This window comes from Nestor notabilis, unplaced genomic scaffold (genome assembly GCF_000696875.1).
Source record: "Nestor notabilis isolate BGI_N333 unplaced genomic scaffold, ASM69687v1 scaffold2498, whole genome shotgun sequence".
Classification (NCBI taxonomy): Eukaryota; Metazoa; Chordata; class Aves; order Psittaciformes; family Psittacidae; genus Nestor; species Nestor notabilis.
Window position 1 is genome coordinate 65573 of NW_009938545.1, and position 15893 is coordinate 81465.

The 15893-nt window shown below is 42.0% G+C and overlaps 1 protein-coding gene across 1 annotated transcript in view; it reads right to left on the bottom strand.

Moving 5' to 3' along the window:
• Window positions 1-15893, bottom strand: part of LOC104409483 (glycogen synthase kinase-3 beta) — a 90249-nt gene that overhangs the window by 60656 nt on the left and 13700 nt on the right. Inside the window, exon 3 of the mRNA XM_010019359.1 lies at window positions 2375-2458. Coding sequence (XP_010017661.1) covers window positions 2375-2458 — 84 coding nt within the window. The remainder of the gene's footprint in view (window positions 1-2374; window positions 2459-15893) is intronic.

Here is a 15893-nt window from a genome sequence, read left to right on the forward strand (position 1 = left end):
AGCTCAAACGTTTCAACCAGTTCCACAGATAGCTCCCAAGAAAAGATAACAGGGAGCTCCAAAAGTCTACAAACTAGCTACAACTGATGCAGCTAAGGAGTAAGTCTTACTAGCAAGTGTTATTTTGAATTCTTTTTCTATCTGATGCTATTTTCTGTTGTGTCAAGTTTTCTAATCATGCATTAAATCCACTGTTTTGCTAGAATAAAGCTAGCTTTAAGGTTGCCCAGTGCCTAAAAAAATGCCTAGCAATTAAAATGAAGTGGCTGTTAGGCACATGGCTTTCAAAGAGCACCAGTCTGACTGGATTTGGAGAAATCCTTGGAAGTACCTCCAAAATCAAGACAGACTTAAGCTTCTTGGGTATTGGCCAAGAAAGAGCCAAAGAAAAGTTCTCTGGGCTTAGAGACACTGGTGTCAAGCACCAGGGAATAAGGGGGAATTCCAAGGAATGCTCCAGCTGGAACAGGTGGAGTGATCACAGCAGCATGAAAATCATTATTCAAGAGAATGCTTGATCTATATTGGTATCAAAATTAAGTTCATCGGTGAATGATTTCATTAAAGGGATCAGTAGTATAACAGTTACCTCTGAAATCTTCTCATTACTGCTAGACTTGAGTTAATTAGCAGAAACAGAGACTAAATGGCAGTGGACTGTTAAGTTCTTCATGAAGACAGGCAACGAGTGCAAGCCCCACTCATCACTATGCTACCACATAGTTATTTGGATGTTTACACTACTCTTCCCATTGGACTTAGCTTCAAAAATCAGTTTATATAAAGCTCTAGGTACCTAGCATCTGAATCTACAATTGCTTCCTACATGTCTGTCCTGGTTACCTTACACTTTTCTCCCTTTTCATCCACTGCCCTAAAAGCCAGCTTCATTATGAGGGTAATATGAAGAGAAAGATGTTATTGCTTCCTAAAGTGACAAAAACATGAGAAGAAACATTATTCTTCCTTCCCAGATGAGCTTCAGAATACCAACTTGCTGCTCTCTAGAGCTTTTCTCAGCCAAATCCACAGACAGTTACATTCACATGATGCCACCTATGTGAATCATAGGATCAACTCAGTTAGAAAAGACTTTTAAGATTGTGAAGTCCAACCGCTACCCTAGGACTGCCAAAGCCACCAAAAACCCATGTCACTGAGGGTCTCAAATTGGAAAATTTGGAAATTCTTGTGGAAAGCCTCATAGAAATTCTTGCAAGCCTATTATGTGTCATTTTGTATTGAACTGCAAAGAGACCTTGCAACCTGAACTCCAATATTACAGTGCTGATACATGCACCTTTGCCCTAGGGACTGTTTCACATTTGTCCTATTTTGCAACAGGGCAGCAGTGGAAATCTCAAAGGCACAGAGCAGAGGCATGATGAGAGAAGAGGTGAAAGTAATGTGGAAGACAACTTCCCACTGAAGAATTAACATTTGCTGTTCATGGATAAAGACTGCAGTTTTAAAAACAAAACTAGCGTTGCCAAAAATCAGCCATGCGGACCTGAAACAGCAAAGTAGAAAATCCAGTCTCAAGCTCAACATCAAGTTAAAGATTCCCAAAAGAGTTTTACTCAAGTTACTTTTAAACAAAGGATCCCGATTCAGTGTCCTGAGAAGTTTTAACACTTCCAACTGTCTGCAGGAGGCTTCCGAAAGCCATTAGATAAGGCAGTTGTTTTCTGCTTGTTTCATTAAATTCTACTACAACAGAGCTCTTCCAATTATCCCTCTTGTGCACTGCACAAGACTGCAGCAACCTGCCACCAACAACCTGTCTACCTCCAAAGACCATGAAATGGGTGGGTCGCTGCTTGCATTCTGTTGGTGGTAACAGCAGTTAATAGCCTTTTAGTAGCTATTAGCTCTTGTATACAGCCCTTTACAGCACTGTGCACATGTTTACCACCATCTAAAGAGAACGGAGGATGTAATCTGCTTTAAAAAATGAGAAATTATAAAATTTATAGAAATTATTATAGAATTTATATAAATGTTTATAACTACATATAAAAATACCAGAGGAAGTTCAGAAGGTCATCTAGCCCATCCTAGAAAACACATCTGCACATGTGGAAAGGTAGTGCTAGAACATGCAAATGAAGCATGGCTGTGCTCCAGTAACTTAAAAAGGACAGTGTGTGTATGAGAATCTGTTGTTGTGTTGTACTAACAACACTACTCCTCATGGACCACACACTTCCATACTGAAAAAGATGTGCTCCAACATGATCTGCTGGGCACCACTGCAGCATTTTCTCCATGTGATCATGTTTACTATCTTCACACTGCTGTCTCTAGAAATACAAACAGTTCAGTTATACCCCAGATGGTTGCCAGAAGGCATTGCCTTGTTTCTCATTCTTACCTTCTCTCCACTGGAGTAGAAGAAATAACGCAATCGGACAATGTTACAATGATCCAACTTTCTCATAATCTGGAGCTCTCTGTTCTGAAACAAGAGAAAAGCAAACAATTAAACTCTTTTCTTACAAAGTTAGAGTACTGTAATGAACACACCTTAATATACAGCTACAGGAGCTGACAAACCAAACAACTGAAGTTGTAAAATATGTCAGACAGAATGGCTGGAAGCCTATCCCCCTTGAATACTGTAAAAATTGAACAGGCAACTCAGTTCCCACTTTTGTTCAACCAAGATTTAACCAGGTTCAGGCAGGCAGAATAAAAGTGTTATTTTCTCATTTATATCAACCTGAAAAAGCTGTTAAAATAAAATCAGTTCATTATGTGCATGATAAACTGGGGACTTTACTGCAATATCCATTGTAACAGAACCCTGAACAAATGAGGGATCTTACAGCCCAGCAAATAAAACTGAGTGAAATGTTGAATTGCACGGTGTGAATAAAAACAAGCAAGTAAAATTAGCAGAGTTCTGTTTGTTACACTTCATTCCACAGCTCTTGCTACAATACTCCCTTCTCCTACGGTCACATTTACACTTCACTGTTTTTCCTTCCTCAATTACTATACGATCTGCAGCTTCAAAAATAGCAGGTATTCCAATTTTTATGTGGATCACAGGGTTGGTAATCACGCATCCTAATTACCTAGACTAACACACTGGTCCTACTAGCATCATGAACTCTAGCCAACTTCAGGAATATTTGGGAAGAAAATTCTTCACTCACCACACATTTTCATACTTCAATGCACAAAGCTAACGCCTACCTTAGGCAGTGCTACTGTCAAAATAAAGATTTCATATTCTAGGTATCAGAGGGTCACATACTGTGCCTATCTATGATTAAAGCTTAGGGAACTCCACAAGAACCACTCAGAGCTTCTAATGTGAACATGGCTACAAATGCTGCTTTTAATTCCTCTAAGCCATGTAGCCTTAAGTAAACAAAGAGAGAGAGGTGTTAGATAGGATGCAGTATCATTAATCCTATCATCCTACCACCCGCTGACTGAAAAAATACTTCAGTATATTACCCAGCTCTTTACAAACACGAGTGACATCTCACACAGATATCAGTTGGCAATTATCCAGGTAGTAGTAAGGAGAAAGCAAGTCCTTCCCTGAGCCTGCCCAGCTTCTGAACAGATTAAAGCCTAAATCTGTTAGGTACACATCAAGACAAAGAAATAAGAGAAAGCAGAGGGGAAACCTTTGAGACTTTCATGTATCTCCTGAAATCCTATGAAGTGAATTTGTGAAAGAGGAATACAGGCTTCATGACATAACCGTGTCAACATACCTCACATCTCACAGATTAAAGCATTCTCCTGGTAGGAATAGAAGCTCAAATATTCTCCACTTATTCATTCTTTATTAAATACTACCAAAAAGTAGTAAGTTTTCAGAGCCATGGCTGGGGTGCCAGTGACACATGGCACAGTTCAGATTTCAGACCAACAGAAAGACCTTGTCCTCTTGTCTTGCCTGAACCACACACCACTGCTGGTGTCTCCCTGGACCTTAAACCTGGGGCAGATTTCAACTAACAAGCCAAAGTAAGGATGGCTCTAGATCCCATCAGTCAATGAAACACCAATTATGACAGGAGATTAACTTCTCCAGCTGGTTTTTACTACATCATTTAACAGTGTTACTACAAGACTGAACCTTTAACTGCATGTTCCACCACCTCAATCAAATTCCAGTAGCAATTCGTAGCTCAAAATAGGCAAGATGTTTCTTCCTCCCTTTCTCCCACTAGCTGCGAGATGGAAATAATACCTTTTCTCTCATGGAATTACTGGACGAAACATGAACACTCTAAGCACTAATGTGCAAATATTATTTTGGCACTATCTCTACTAGCTCCTTAAAATACTCATATATACTCTAAGTCAGGTTATCACTTCATATTCTTTAGATAGTATGTATATGCTGATTGGATACACTCAGCAGAAGTTATTCTAACACTAGGCTGAAGTTATATTTACACTCTGGTATCTCATCCCAGCACAAGCACAGCCTGTGCCCACTTTGATGCCTTCCACTCTGATCCATCTCCTTCGCTCTCATCCTGACCATCTGCTGCAGCTGCACAAACACCGCTTCGAAAGGTGCTAATATCAGGAATAACTCATAAACCAGTTACACAGTAACCTAAATCTCGCATCCAGTGACTAGACAGAAGGAAACAAATTTAAACTGTCATCTTAGTCAATTAGTCATCTCAGCCATCTTAAAACCAAGCTGACTTTTAATCACAGCTCCCTGGTGGAGTTCAAACTGGAAATACTCGAACAGTTGCAAATACTCAAATTGCATGTGGCAGGGGAACAGACTGATGCTTTTAAGAATTCATCCTTCCCTCAGATGAATACATCAAGTAGTGTCGCTTTACCATGCGTTCCCCTGTATAGATCTTAAATAACAGCCTTTTCATATTATACTGTGGAATATTAATTGCACAAATGCACAAGGAGGGCAGGAAACGCCAGATTATAAGCACGGAAACTTTAGTGAAGCGAACAGTGACAGACGTCCTTCTCTGAGTACAAGAGAGAAAATGCATGTCTAAATATAATGCAAACTAAAACAATTCCAAAACATGCTGATGAGAAAGGCTGACACTGCATGATCAAAATACAGGGTGGATGAAGACATAAAGCTCTGCCTATCCTTATCACTTTTGTCTTCCAAGAGACATGGCTGTAAAGTCAAATACTCAAAGGGAAGGTTACTCTTCTTTCCTGTTCTCCCACCTATTCACATCGAGCGAAAGGTTTAGTTTTCTTAGTGAATGAGAATACCAGGCCTGGTAAGCACTGAAGAAGCAATAGCCTTCAGCACCAGCCTTGCTGCAAGAGAAGACGCAGCAGACTTCTGTTCACACCAAACCACAGAGCTCCTGCAGCACGTGTTCCTTTCAGAAGTCGCAAACCAAGAGGACTATGAACAGATCACTCAGCAAATTTCTCTTGCAGTTTGATTTCTTTATCTAAAATAGATTTCTTTATCCAGGACACAAGGGCTGCTGACACACAATTCCGGAAGGCTGCTTTACAACCGGTGTACGAGTCCTTCACTAACTACGGAAGCAAACCCAGTGTGACAAAACCCTCCCTGTTCACTTCTGATGACAACCTTCCTAGCCCAGACTGCCTGTATCTGTTCATTATATTGAAGAAATTTGGTTGTTCATCAAGGTTAAAGATTTGGTTTAAGACTGCCAAGAAAAAATCAGATTTACAACTTCAAAGCACAGCCAATAAAAGCTCATGCATGAAGAATCATGCCTTCTCTCCAAAGTCAGAACCCCAGTTCCTTGTAACTGGGCTAATGCTGCAGTTGATATAAAACCACTAAAGAAAGATCATTTCTGCCTCACTACCATAATCTGCTATTACAGATGAGGATAGCCATCACACACACACACTCCCTTCCCTCCCAACCCAGAGATTTCTAGAGCTATGCCAGTTTGCATATTCATCACCCCTAACCTGGATCATCTTTGACTTTGCCCCCTCCTTTTTTTCTCCCCTGCCCTTTTTACAACAGGGGATAAAATGACTGGATCATCAGAGATGATGCTTTATGGACTTGCAACTTCCTGAGCTGGACCAGAACAACAAATGAAGGTGGAAGGTTGTGTACAACTCAGCATGACATTATCAATATATATCCAATGAAGTGTAGAAATATCACTTGGATCCAGTTCACAAGAGAATTCCTCAGAGTTTCCTTAGCTAAAAGGCACCCTGGGCTTTGCCTTTTTCTTTTTTTTTTTTTCCCTTAATTTCTTTTCTTCTGAAAGGCCTATTTAAAGTCTCAACATGGTTCTTTGAGGATTATGTTCAAAGCAGATGAAATGGGAAAAATCAGAAATTCGTATTTTTGCCTTATGCCACACCAAGGACATGACCTGGTTCTTGTAAATAGGTAAGACTCCAAAGGTCTTGTCCTTTAAGGAGAGGATAGCTTTTTAACAGAAAGGCAGGATAAGCTACCAATCTACTTCCACAAGCAACTTCAGCATCAGTCTTCTTGCTTAAATCAAGTAAGGCCAGCAACTAAATTTTGTTCTCATTTTTTGCACTTTGGGAATCAATTTTTATTCTTCTTGGACTAATACGTTCAAATGCTGAAGCTTTAGTGTCTTGTGTTCTTCTATCAGGGTGGGAAAACAGGAAATGGAAGGCAATTGTCACATGGACTCTGGCATTACAGATGGCTGGAAGCAGCATATGTACATCCCAGTTTCTCAGTATACACAATCCTCTTTCGCTTGCACGTGTCATGTTTACAGCTTCCTCCTTTCTCCTGCTTCCATCATAATCTTCTCCATTGTACCACATTTCCCACTCTTCAGTAAAGGTTTTCCAACAGTGAAGAGCCAAGCAGGGAGCCATGGGCAAAGTTGGGGAAGAAACTAAAAAGCAGTGATGGAGCAGCAGAGCTTGTGTTTTTAATTCTCCTCCTGTTTCCTTTCACTTGAACAGCCTGAAGGACTACTCACCTCCACCCTCCCTCTCTAGCTGCACTGCTGAGCCTGCCCAGAGTAAAGGCTCAGGCTGAGATGGTGAGAGATTTAAAGCATTTTCATAAAGCAGGAAGGAGCCTTTTTAACCTGATCATCTCCCACCACTAGAAAAAGGCTGGACTCCAAGCACAGGGCAGCAGGCACATGCTGACAAAGGTCTTTCAATGTGATCCTAGCCAGCTATGCTCAATGCTTTGCAGAGACATCTGCTTGCCCAGCATTTGAGCCATACCTCCTAGACTTGGCTTTGTAAACTGTACAGAGACAAAACACTCCAGACCACAGAGGAAGAGGTCATACTCACCATCAGCTGCCTCTGGTACTGAAATAGCACCTGACAGGTTACTGAGGGGTAGCGAGATTACCATCATCAGTGTATTTTCGCTAGTGTCTTTACTAAAGCTCCACTCTTAGTATATGTCTGGTTTATCCTAAAGCTTAGTGGGACAGACTGTAAAATAAACGCTCTACCTTGTCTTCCCTAAAAATTCCTGAAGCTGCCTGACCTATTCCTCCAAAGATGGATTACCAACACCATCAGTTGAAGGCTACTTTTAACACTGTCTTGCTGTCAGCAAAAGTAATACAGAAATTATTCTATGGCTCAGAGAACTGCCTTTCACAGATACAGGATAATCGAAGCATTTTACAGAATAAAGGCTAAGTCCTACATTCTTCTGTGTTTGCCCCAACCTATCACTGAAATAATCAGTGCTTGGAGGAAAAAGAAGTGCAAAAGGGGGTTAATTACAGAAGTCTGGGCTGGGAATCTGCCCATACCAGTCACGAATAGCTAGTCACCTATGACAAGTCCATTCTGTAGGCAAGCAATTTCAAGCAGAGATTAAGTATCAACAGAGATCACAGTCTCCCTCATTTGCATTCGAGGTGTGGATAAAGACAAAGCTCCAGTCTCCCTCCCCTGCCAGTCATGGCATATTTCCAACACCAGCAGATCTAAGTTGGGAAGATCTCCATTTTTAACATACCTGTTACTCTCAAACTCATACAATCAGGACCTTTCATCCAGCAAGAGAGGACAATACCAACAAACGAATGCTATTTATTAAATATCTGTAGCTATGACATAGCAAGAGCTGTAATGCCACAACAATCACTGCTCAGTTAGTGCTGGTCCATTGACGATTGTTAAATACCAGCAGGCCAGCAGGCCTAACACACAGGTCAGAGGTCCAGAAGGACCATGTCCCGCTTCAACCTCTCCCAAAGTGTAACACATGCATGTGCATACAAGCAGCTTTGAGGGTTTGCATTTGTAAAAGTACTTTGACTTCTCTCATCCAAAAAGTCCTAGAGACACAGATACAATACTAAGGAATGTAGTGTTAACATTCAGGGTTAATAAAGGGAAAATAAAGAAACCTGTGATAGCCATCAGCAGTTTACAGTATGAACATAAAACTGCTGATTTAAATACTCGCACCCCCAGCCCTTCCTTGCACCTCTTCCTGCCTTCCACTCGCAGGAATCTCAACCCTCATACAAAGGAAAACCCAAATACTGAACGTTGATACAACATGAGAATAATATGCCAGCAGGGTGAGCAGAAGCAGCGATGGGGATGGGTCCAAGATACAGAATACCTGTATATGCATTTCACTGCAACCTGGTGAACTGCAGCTGTGCCATGCTCTGGCTTACTACTTAAGTAAAAGCAATGCAAAAGCTCCAAACTCAGCTTCATTTTGCTACTAAGTTCCACAACACTGCCAAGCTCTCTGCTGTTCACCCTCATGTAAAAATCTGATAGTTTAAGATCCTGAAGCAACAACCAATAGCAACACACAGCAGGGTTGCACTGCAAAAGTGTTTCTGAAACACTGGCCTGCAAACACCAAGAAAGAGTCAGGCGCAAAACACGTGCGTCAGCTGTATTCCAGCCAAAATTTATTACTGAGCACAGCGACCTTCAGTGCTGGCACGGGTACAGATCAGGGCAAAAAGCGTCAGCTATGACTGCGGCAGCAGGCAGGACCTGCCTGAAGAGGTCACTGGGCAGAGCAAGCTGGGCTGGAGCTGGGGCCAGCCCAGGGCAAGCCAAAGGCACAGCGTTCAGGCAAGTGTAGGTGGGCCCATCAGCACAGTCCCTGCCTGCAAACCCATGATTTATTACAGGTCAACTGAAACTGAAGAGCAAACACGGGCAGCAAGAGGAAAAATGTGCTTGAAACTAAAGCCCTAGAATAAGGAGTGGAGCAGAAAGTCACACAGCCACCACAAATGGGGGCTAGACTTCATTAACCCCTGAAGAAGTAGGCAGCTTTGAACCCCAACCATGCAGTAACGAGTGAGCTGACAGAAAGACATACTGGATGAAAATCCTGAGATAAAAACACACACCTTGTTCCCACCCTGTTACTTCTTTTTATTGTATTACTGCCCCCAATAAACTCGAGCATTCATTACACTCCTTCACACAAAGGGACCGCGCACTTCGAACTTCCTAACTCCTCCCCTAGGCAGTCAGCAATGGCAAGTGCTATCTTATGTCATCTCCAGCCTGCTCTTGCCAATGCAGGACACAGTCCCTAAGCAGAAAACTTAAGCTTCATACAGCTATTAAATATAGTTTCCTATAACTGGAGGCAGAAATGGCTTATTTGTGTTTAGAGAACATACAAGCAGCCTCAATCTCCTGGGAGGACAGAATAATTCTAACTCTTCTTTCATTTCTTCCACGTATGTCAGCAGTTTATCAACAGGTGGAAGCCAAATCCTTCATTAGGTTGCCGCTGCCTCTGAATGGAAGTGTAGTGTGAGAGCCTCTCAGAGACGTAATACCATCTCTTCTTGCCAGCTCAGGAAGCTCAAGACTAAACTTGGAACACAAATGGGTTTCCAGCATCATGCCAGTTCTAGACCTCAACCCGAAATTTGCTTCTCAAGTGGTTGTTTCAAACATTGTGATCTGATGAACAGCTCAGTTCTGCAGCATCTTCTGTGCTCCGCCAGTGGTGAGTCCAGATGCAGCAGGGATTACAGTGCACCCAACATAAAAGCTAGAAAAACAGAACTAGGTCTGAAATGCAAAGATAGTTCAAGTCCATTATAATACTGAAATAAAGTGCAGGAAGGAGAATAATTGAAAGGCAAAGTATTTTCTAAAAGGCAGCCCTATCCCTGCACGGATAATAGCCATTCTTTTCCAGTGGTAGCACAGAGGACCTCTGTTGAGAAACTCTTATAGCAAAAATCATTTTCCTTTCAAAGAAACAGCAGACCTCATGTTTTGATTTTTAACTCTTGAGCTAGGAAGGAGAAAGCAAGTATAGCAATGCCTGCAACATCAGTCCTCAGGGAGTCTGCAACATCCACGGAAACTTACACCTGAAATCACCACCAGAACAGGTTGCAATTAATCTGTTAATCAAATAAGTTCCAATCTCCCACAGGCATAAGACATTTGCTGGGCTGCTAATCACTATGTTACTAAACATTAATGAAATGCTTTATTACTCTTGGCCTTCACTTCTTACATATGATGCAGCAGATGTTTCATGCAGACAAATTCCAAAGGACTTGCAAAACAAAAATAATTCATCCTCACCCTCCAAGAAAATAATTACTTATTTAGGCAACAGGTAAGTGCTGTCTCCAATGTTTAACATTCCTTTGTCTCAGGACTGTTGCTATATGACATGACAATGTCTGATGCTAGAAGTCATCAGGGGCTTTAATTTCAGTCCAAACAAAAATTTCTGACTCCCTAAGACCTTAGAGGAAACATCCAAATTAGAAGGACACAAGAAAGGGCTGAGGGACCGGGGGGGGAGGGTTTAGTCTGGAGAAGAGAAAGCTCAGGGGGGACCTTATTGCTTTCTCCAACTGCCTGACAGGAGGTCAGAGTGAGGTGGGATCAGCCTCTTCTTCCAATAATAATTGACAGGACACAAGGAAACGGCCTCAAGCTGCACCAGGGGAGGTTTAGGCTGGATATCAGGAACAATTCCTTCCCCAGAGGGTGCTCAGTCATTGGAACAGGCTGCCCAGGGCAGCGCTGGAGTCACCGTCCCTGCAAGTGTTTGCAAACTGCATATAGAAGAGGCCCTCAGTGCCATGGGTTAGTGCTGGCCTTGGCAGTGCTGAGGAATGGTTGGACTTGATGATCTTAAAGGTCTTTTCCAACCTGGTTGATTCTACGATTTTATGAACAGGTGAACACTGAGAAGGGAGCAAAGTGGGAAAGAAACTGGCAAGTGGAATTAAGTGCCTGCAGATGATTATTTGCCAAGCAGATTTAAATCTTCCAGAAGTACAAGTCTTAATGATGACCAGCTTTTAAAAGGTTAAACATTCCGTTGCTGAATTCAGAGGGAAACTGGGCAGCTCCTCCTCTGGCGGCAGGGGAATGGGAGAGGCAATTGGCTCAGCTCCAGCAGTTAAAACAGGGACTTACACTCCTTACCTTATGCACATACACAATAAGCCCTTCTCGTCAAATTCCTGGCAGGCTCCCTGCCCCCTGGTTTAGTAAGCTTTTCTTGAGCAAGTATCAGCATTTACTAGTTACTGTGATAATTTAAGAGCCCACATGTGATATCAGGTCTGCAATAAGCCTAAAATAGTAAATACCCTACCAAATTCCAGGTTATAGCCACACACGCATAAGAAAGTTTCAACCCTTGTTCTTCATAGTTTTATATATACATATATATATATACATTTATGTATGTAAAAATTCAAGCTTCCCTAAATACGTATCTTCATATTAAAAGGCAGCAGCACATTCTTCCAGTATTTGCATAATAATTTCAACAGTTGACCTTTGCTAGGTACAAGAATCATAGAATCACAGAATGTTTTGGGTTGGAAAGGACCTTAAGATCATCCAGTTCCAACCCCTGCCACACATAGGGACACCTTCCACTAGAGCAGGTTGCTCCAAACCCGTGTCCAACCTGGCCTTGAACACTGCCAGGGATGGGGCAGCCACAGCTTCTCTGGGCACCCTGTGCCAGCGCCTCAGCACCCTCACAGGGAAGAGCTTGTTCCTTATACCCAACCTGAGCTTCACCTCTTTCAGTTTAAACCCATTACCCCTTGTCCTATCACTATCTACCATACACTTGAAAGGGAAAACCACCTCTGTCAAAGTACAAGTCCACTATAACCTACTAGAAGACTTAGTTAAGTTCAGGCTTGATAAAAGAGGTTATGAGACTCCTTGCTTGAGGGTTTTTTCCTTAGTCAGCACTAGCACTTTCCAAACACTGTCCCATTTTCAGGAAATCATTTCCTTAGGCTAAAGGGTGTCACAGCACTGAAATGAAAAGATTAGGAAATCTTTACATTCACTTCTAGCCTAAATCGCCCAAAAAGAAAGAGTACAGAGAAGAAGAGTGAGTTTTAGTAAGTATTTGCACAGCAAAGTATGCTTTTTATGACAAATTGTAAAAGCAATGACACAGCACTATGGTTAAATTCACCAGTTAGTCACACTAAAAATTAAAAGGCATCTCTAAAAGAAAGGAAGGAGCAGAAAGAAATTATTTCATATGTCAGGTGAGCACCATGAATTTCAAGTGGCACACCTTAACCACGTTTCACAAGGCTACACTACCCCTTCACAGGCTTCCAATCTCAGTTTCCCAAAGGACCAGGTCCAGCTGGACCAATACAAAGCAGGGTTACCTAACTCGCATGACACCCTGTCCTCCTGTCGGTATCTGCAAGGATCTAGGAATGTTATCGACTCAGTTGCTCCCTTTTCTGACTGGGATAAGACAGCTCTGAATTTAAGCCTACCCCAGGGTAAGTGTCACAACCAACATCTTAGGAATATGTTGCAATGAAAGCCAGCCTCCAGGCCCTGATCCATCAACAGCAGCAGCTTAAACTTGCAGGGCAGAGGTAGCCCTCCACACCCAGCTGCCACCCCATGTCTCCTGGGTGCTGCTGTCCCTGCAGCTTGGACACCAGGGTGACTCACCAGTCACCACCTGATTCACCAAGCTTGCCACCCAAAGCACAGAGCTTATGAGGAACTGAGTTCAACACATACACTAGCTTGTAAACTGTGTTGATTCAACAAACTGTGTTACTTCAACAGCCAATCTGAAGTTTTAGCTGCAGGGACAGCAAGTGCAAAAGCCATCCCATCTGTCACTGCCCACAAGTCCTCTCTCTTCAGCTCTTTAAAGCATCCACTCACTGATGAGTGATGCCCACTGTCAAGATGTCTGGGCACAACTATAGCAAGTTTTCAGGAAAGGGAAACCAAAAAGCTATAGCTGGTACCTTGGGCAGTAGTGTCACTGCCACTGTATAAGAGAGGGGTAGCTTCAGGAGCATCCTGGCTTCTACCTTGCTTCCAGAACAGAATGAGAACTTGCACATAACCCTGTAGCAAAGTAAAGAAACAGAGAACTGGTGAAAACAAGGGACTGAGTGAACAAAGACAACTCGGTCAGGCCAATCATTCTGGCATGAAATCACCCAACAGTTCAGTAACAGCCATTATCAGATGCTTCCAAGGAAGGCTCAAAAAAAGCTTAGTTCCTAGCCATCAGCTAGGAAGCTGAAGACATGGACCTCTTAATGAACTTGTAAATAGTTTTCAAAGTTGCATTTGTAAAACATGAGACTCGGTGACTTTGTGACACTGTGTGCCAGTCGATCACAAATGATGTCAGAAATGTTTCCTGAACCACCTGCCACCTTTTAAATGGAATACACATTCTTTTGTGTTTAACATGCAGCACTTCATGCAGGTAACTGCATTAAAACATTCACTGTAAATAGTAGTGCAAGTTGCAAAACCCTTCACTGACCTTGCCACATACCTTCCACTACAAGATCTTATTTTCCATTGTTTAAGGAGGTGTCCCAGTGCATACACCATGCAGAACAGATACACTATGGGGGTAACCTGGAGTTCAGTAATGAAGGATTTGTTTTTAGGATCCTTGCCTCATTTATTAGAAAAGGGGAAAGCTCTGGAGTGGATAAGGTAAGGGAGGGCAAAAATGGCACAGCAGCCTTTTCCCACTCATAGCACTTCATAATGTTGCACTGTGGGGGGAAAAAAGGACTTGAATCTACCACTAGTAGAAAGAATAACCCACACTAACAGGTTACATCTCTAACTCCATATTCTGAAATACTGAGTGATCCAATATACATGAAATCAATATGACCACCGGTGTTCACACCTGCCAAAAAGCCAAAATTGGCCTCTCCTGTCATTCCCCATGTCTGCACTTTAGAAATTACATCAGGAGATAGAATGCGAGTTAACCAAGATATACGAGGCATTTGCCCTGGCCCAAGGTATCTTGCAAACACCACCAGTAGTGAGATAAGAGCAGCTTGTCCAGGCAAGCCAAGAGCCCTTTGCATGCTAGCCTATTTCTCATCAGTTGCTCCATGTGTCCTCCACTGAGCGTGAAGTTTTATTTGCACCAAATTCAAACTATGCACAATCGGGTAGAAAACGTGCATTTCTGACTAGAAAGGAGAAGTTGTTCAGTATTTCTGCTCTGTGTTCAAACAGCTAAATATATTCTGAGGTACAAGGAACAGCAGAATTGGTGACATCCAACTGTCAAACATGCTAGGCCCTTTGTTCCCCCCATCTTAAGCTTCTGAAGGGCCCTCACTAAGCCCGTGAAAAAATTATCAAGTATCTCTTGAACACCTGGTAGCTTCCACTGATATCAAAAACCTTTTAAGGACCATTATACCACCTTCAAGATCACAACAGTCCACAAGGGAGGAACAGTGACTCACTCCACAGGGAAGCCTTTGCTGCCATAGCAATATTAAGGCATACCTTTGACAAAAATTATTCACAAAGAGGAGGACTTGAAAGACTAAGCACCACCTACTGCTACCTAAAGCAATCAAGATAATCACAGTTTTCAGACCCAAATACAATAGTGTATCTCTATGCTAAAGCTTTTTTCCTCAAGACTTTAATTCTCTGGTTGATACATTCTCTCTCCTGCCCCGATATCAAAATGCAGAAAAACCTGCAAATCCTATCTTCCCATAATTTGCTTGTTTTTTTGAAGAAATGTATGTCAGAGCCACCAAAAGGCCTTAACATTTAGAACAGTAACAGCAAAATTTAGTTTATGACCCCTTGAAGAAACAGCTTTAAGAAAACAAGACTTACCTCTCACCTTTATCAAACACAGTACATCTTTCACTGGACTAGAAGTTAGGGCCTATCTTGTTCTGCAGCACCTCTTAAAACCAGGGATTAGGTGTTATTTAATACTCCCATGAGCAATCATAGCAAAGGCACTGAATTCAATTTCAAGCAGCACCTCCCATGAGTTACCCGTCTATGGCAAGTCTTTACTGGGTATAGAAAACACTGTGCAGCTTTCCTAAGAACTACAGCACCAAAGAGGATGCTCACAAGTTCCACCACTTCCCTAAAAGCCAGGTGCCTTCAAAAGCAGCCTCATACACCTATCCAGATGAAGTGATGGAACCTGCACAAGACCATCTATCATTATGTTCTCCTCCTCAGCTCAGGAGTATTACAGCTTTAGTCCATAGCCAAGAGATAATCGATAATTGCACAGGATGGCAAACCCAGTGGGTCAAACCATGTGTGAATCAAGATGGATTCTATGCTGTTTCTGAGAAGCTGAAGTTTTTCCTGTGCTAGAAAAAAAAATTAACAAAAGAAAACAAGCTTAAATAAATTATTACCCATTTCCCTAACAGTTTTATGAGCTGGGAAAACTAAACTTGCTCCATAATGTTTTATGTGTATTCCTCCTGAACACTTTAAAATACAATTCTGAACTTTTCCTCTTCACATTGAAAAGAATTACAGAATTGTCCACCCAAATGACTACAAGACAATGGAAAAGTAACTGGTCTCAATATCCCTTTAAGGTTTTATTTCACGGGATATCTGTAATCATGTATTTTAGGAGTGGGGAC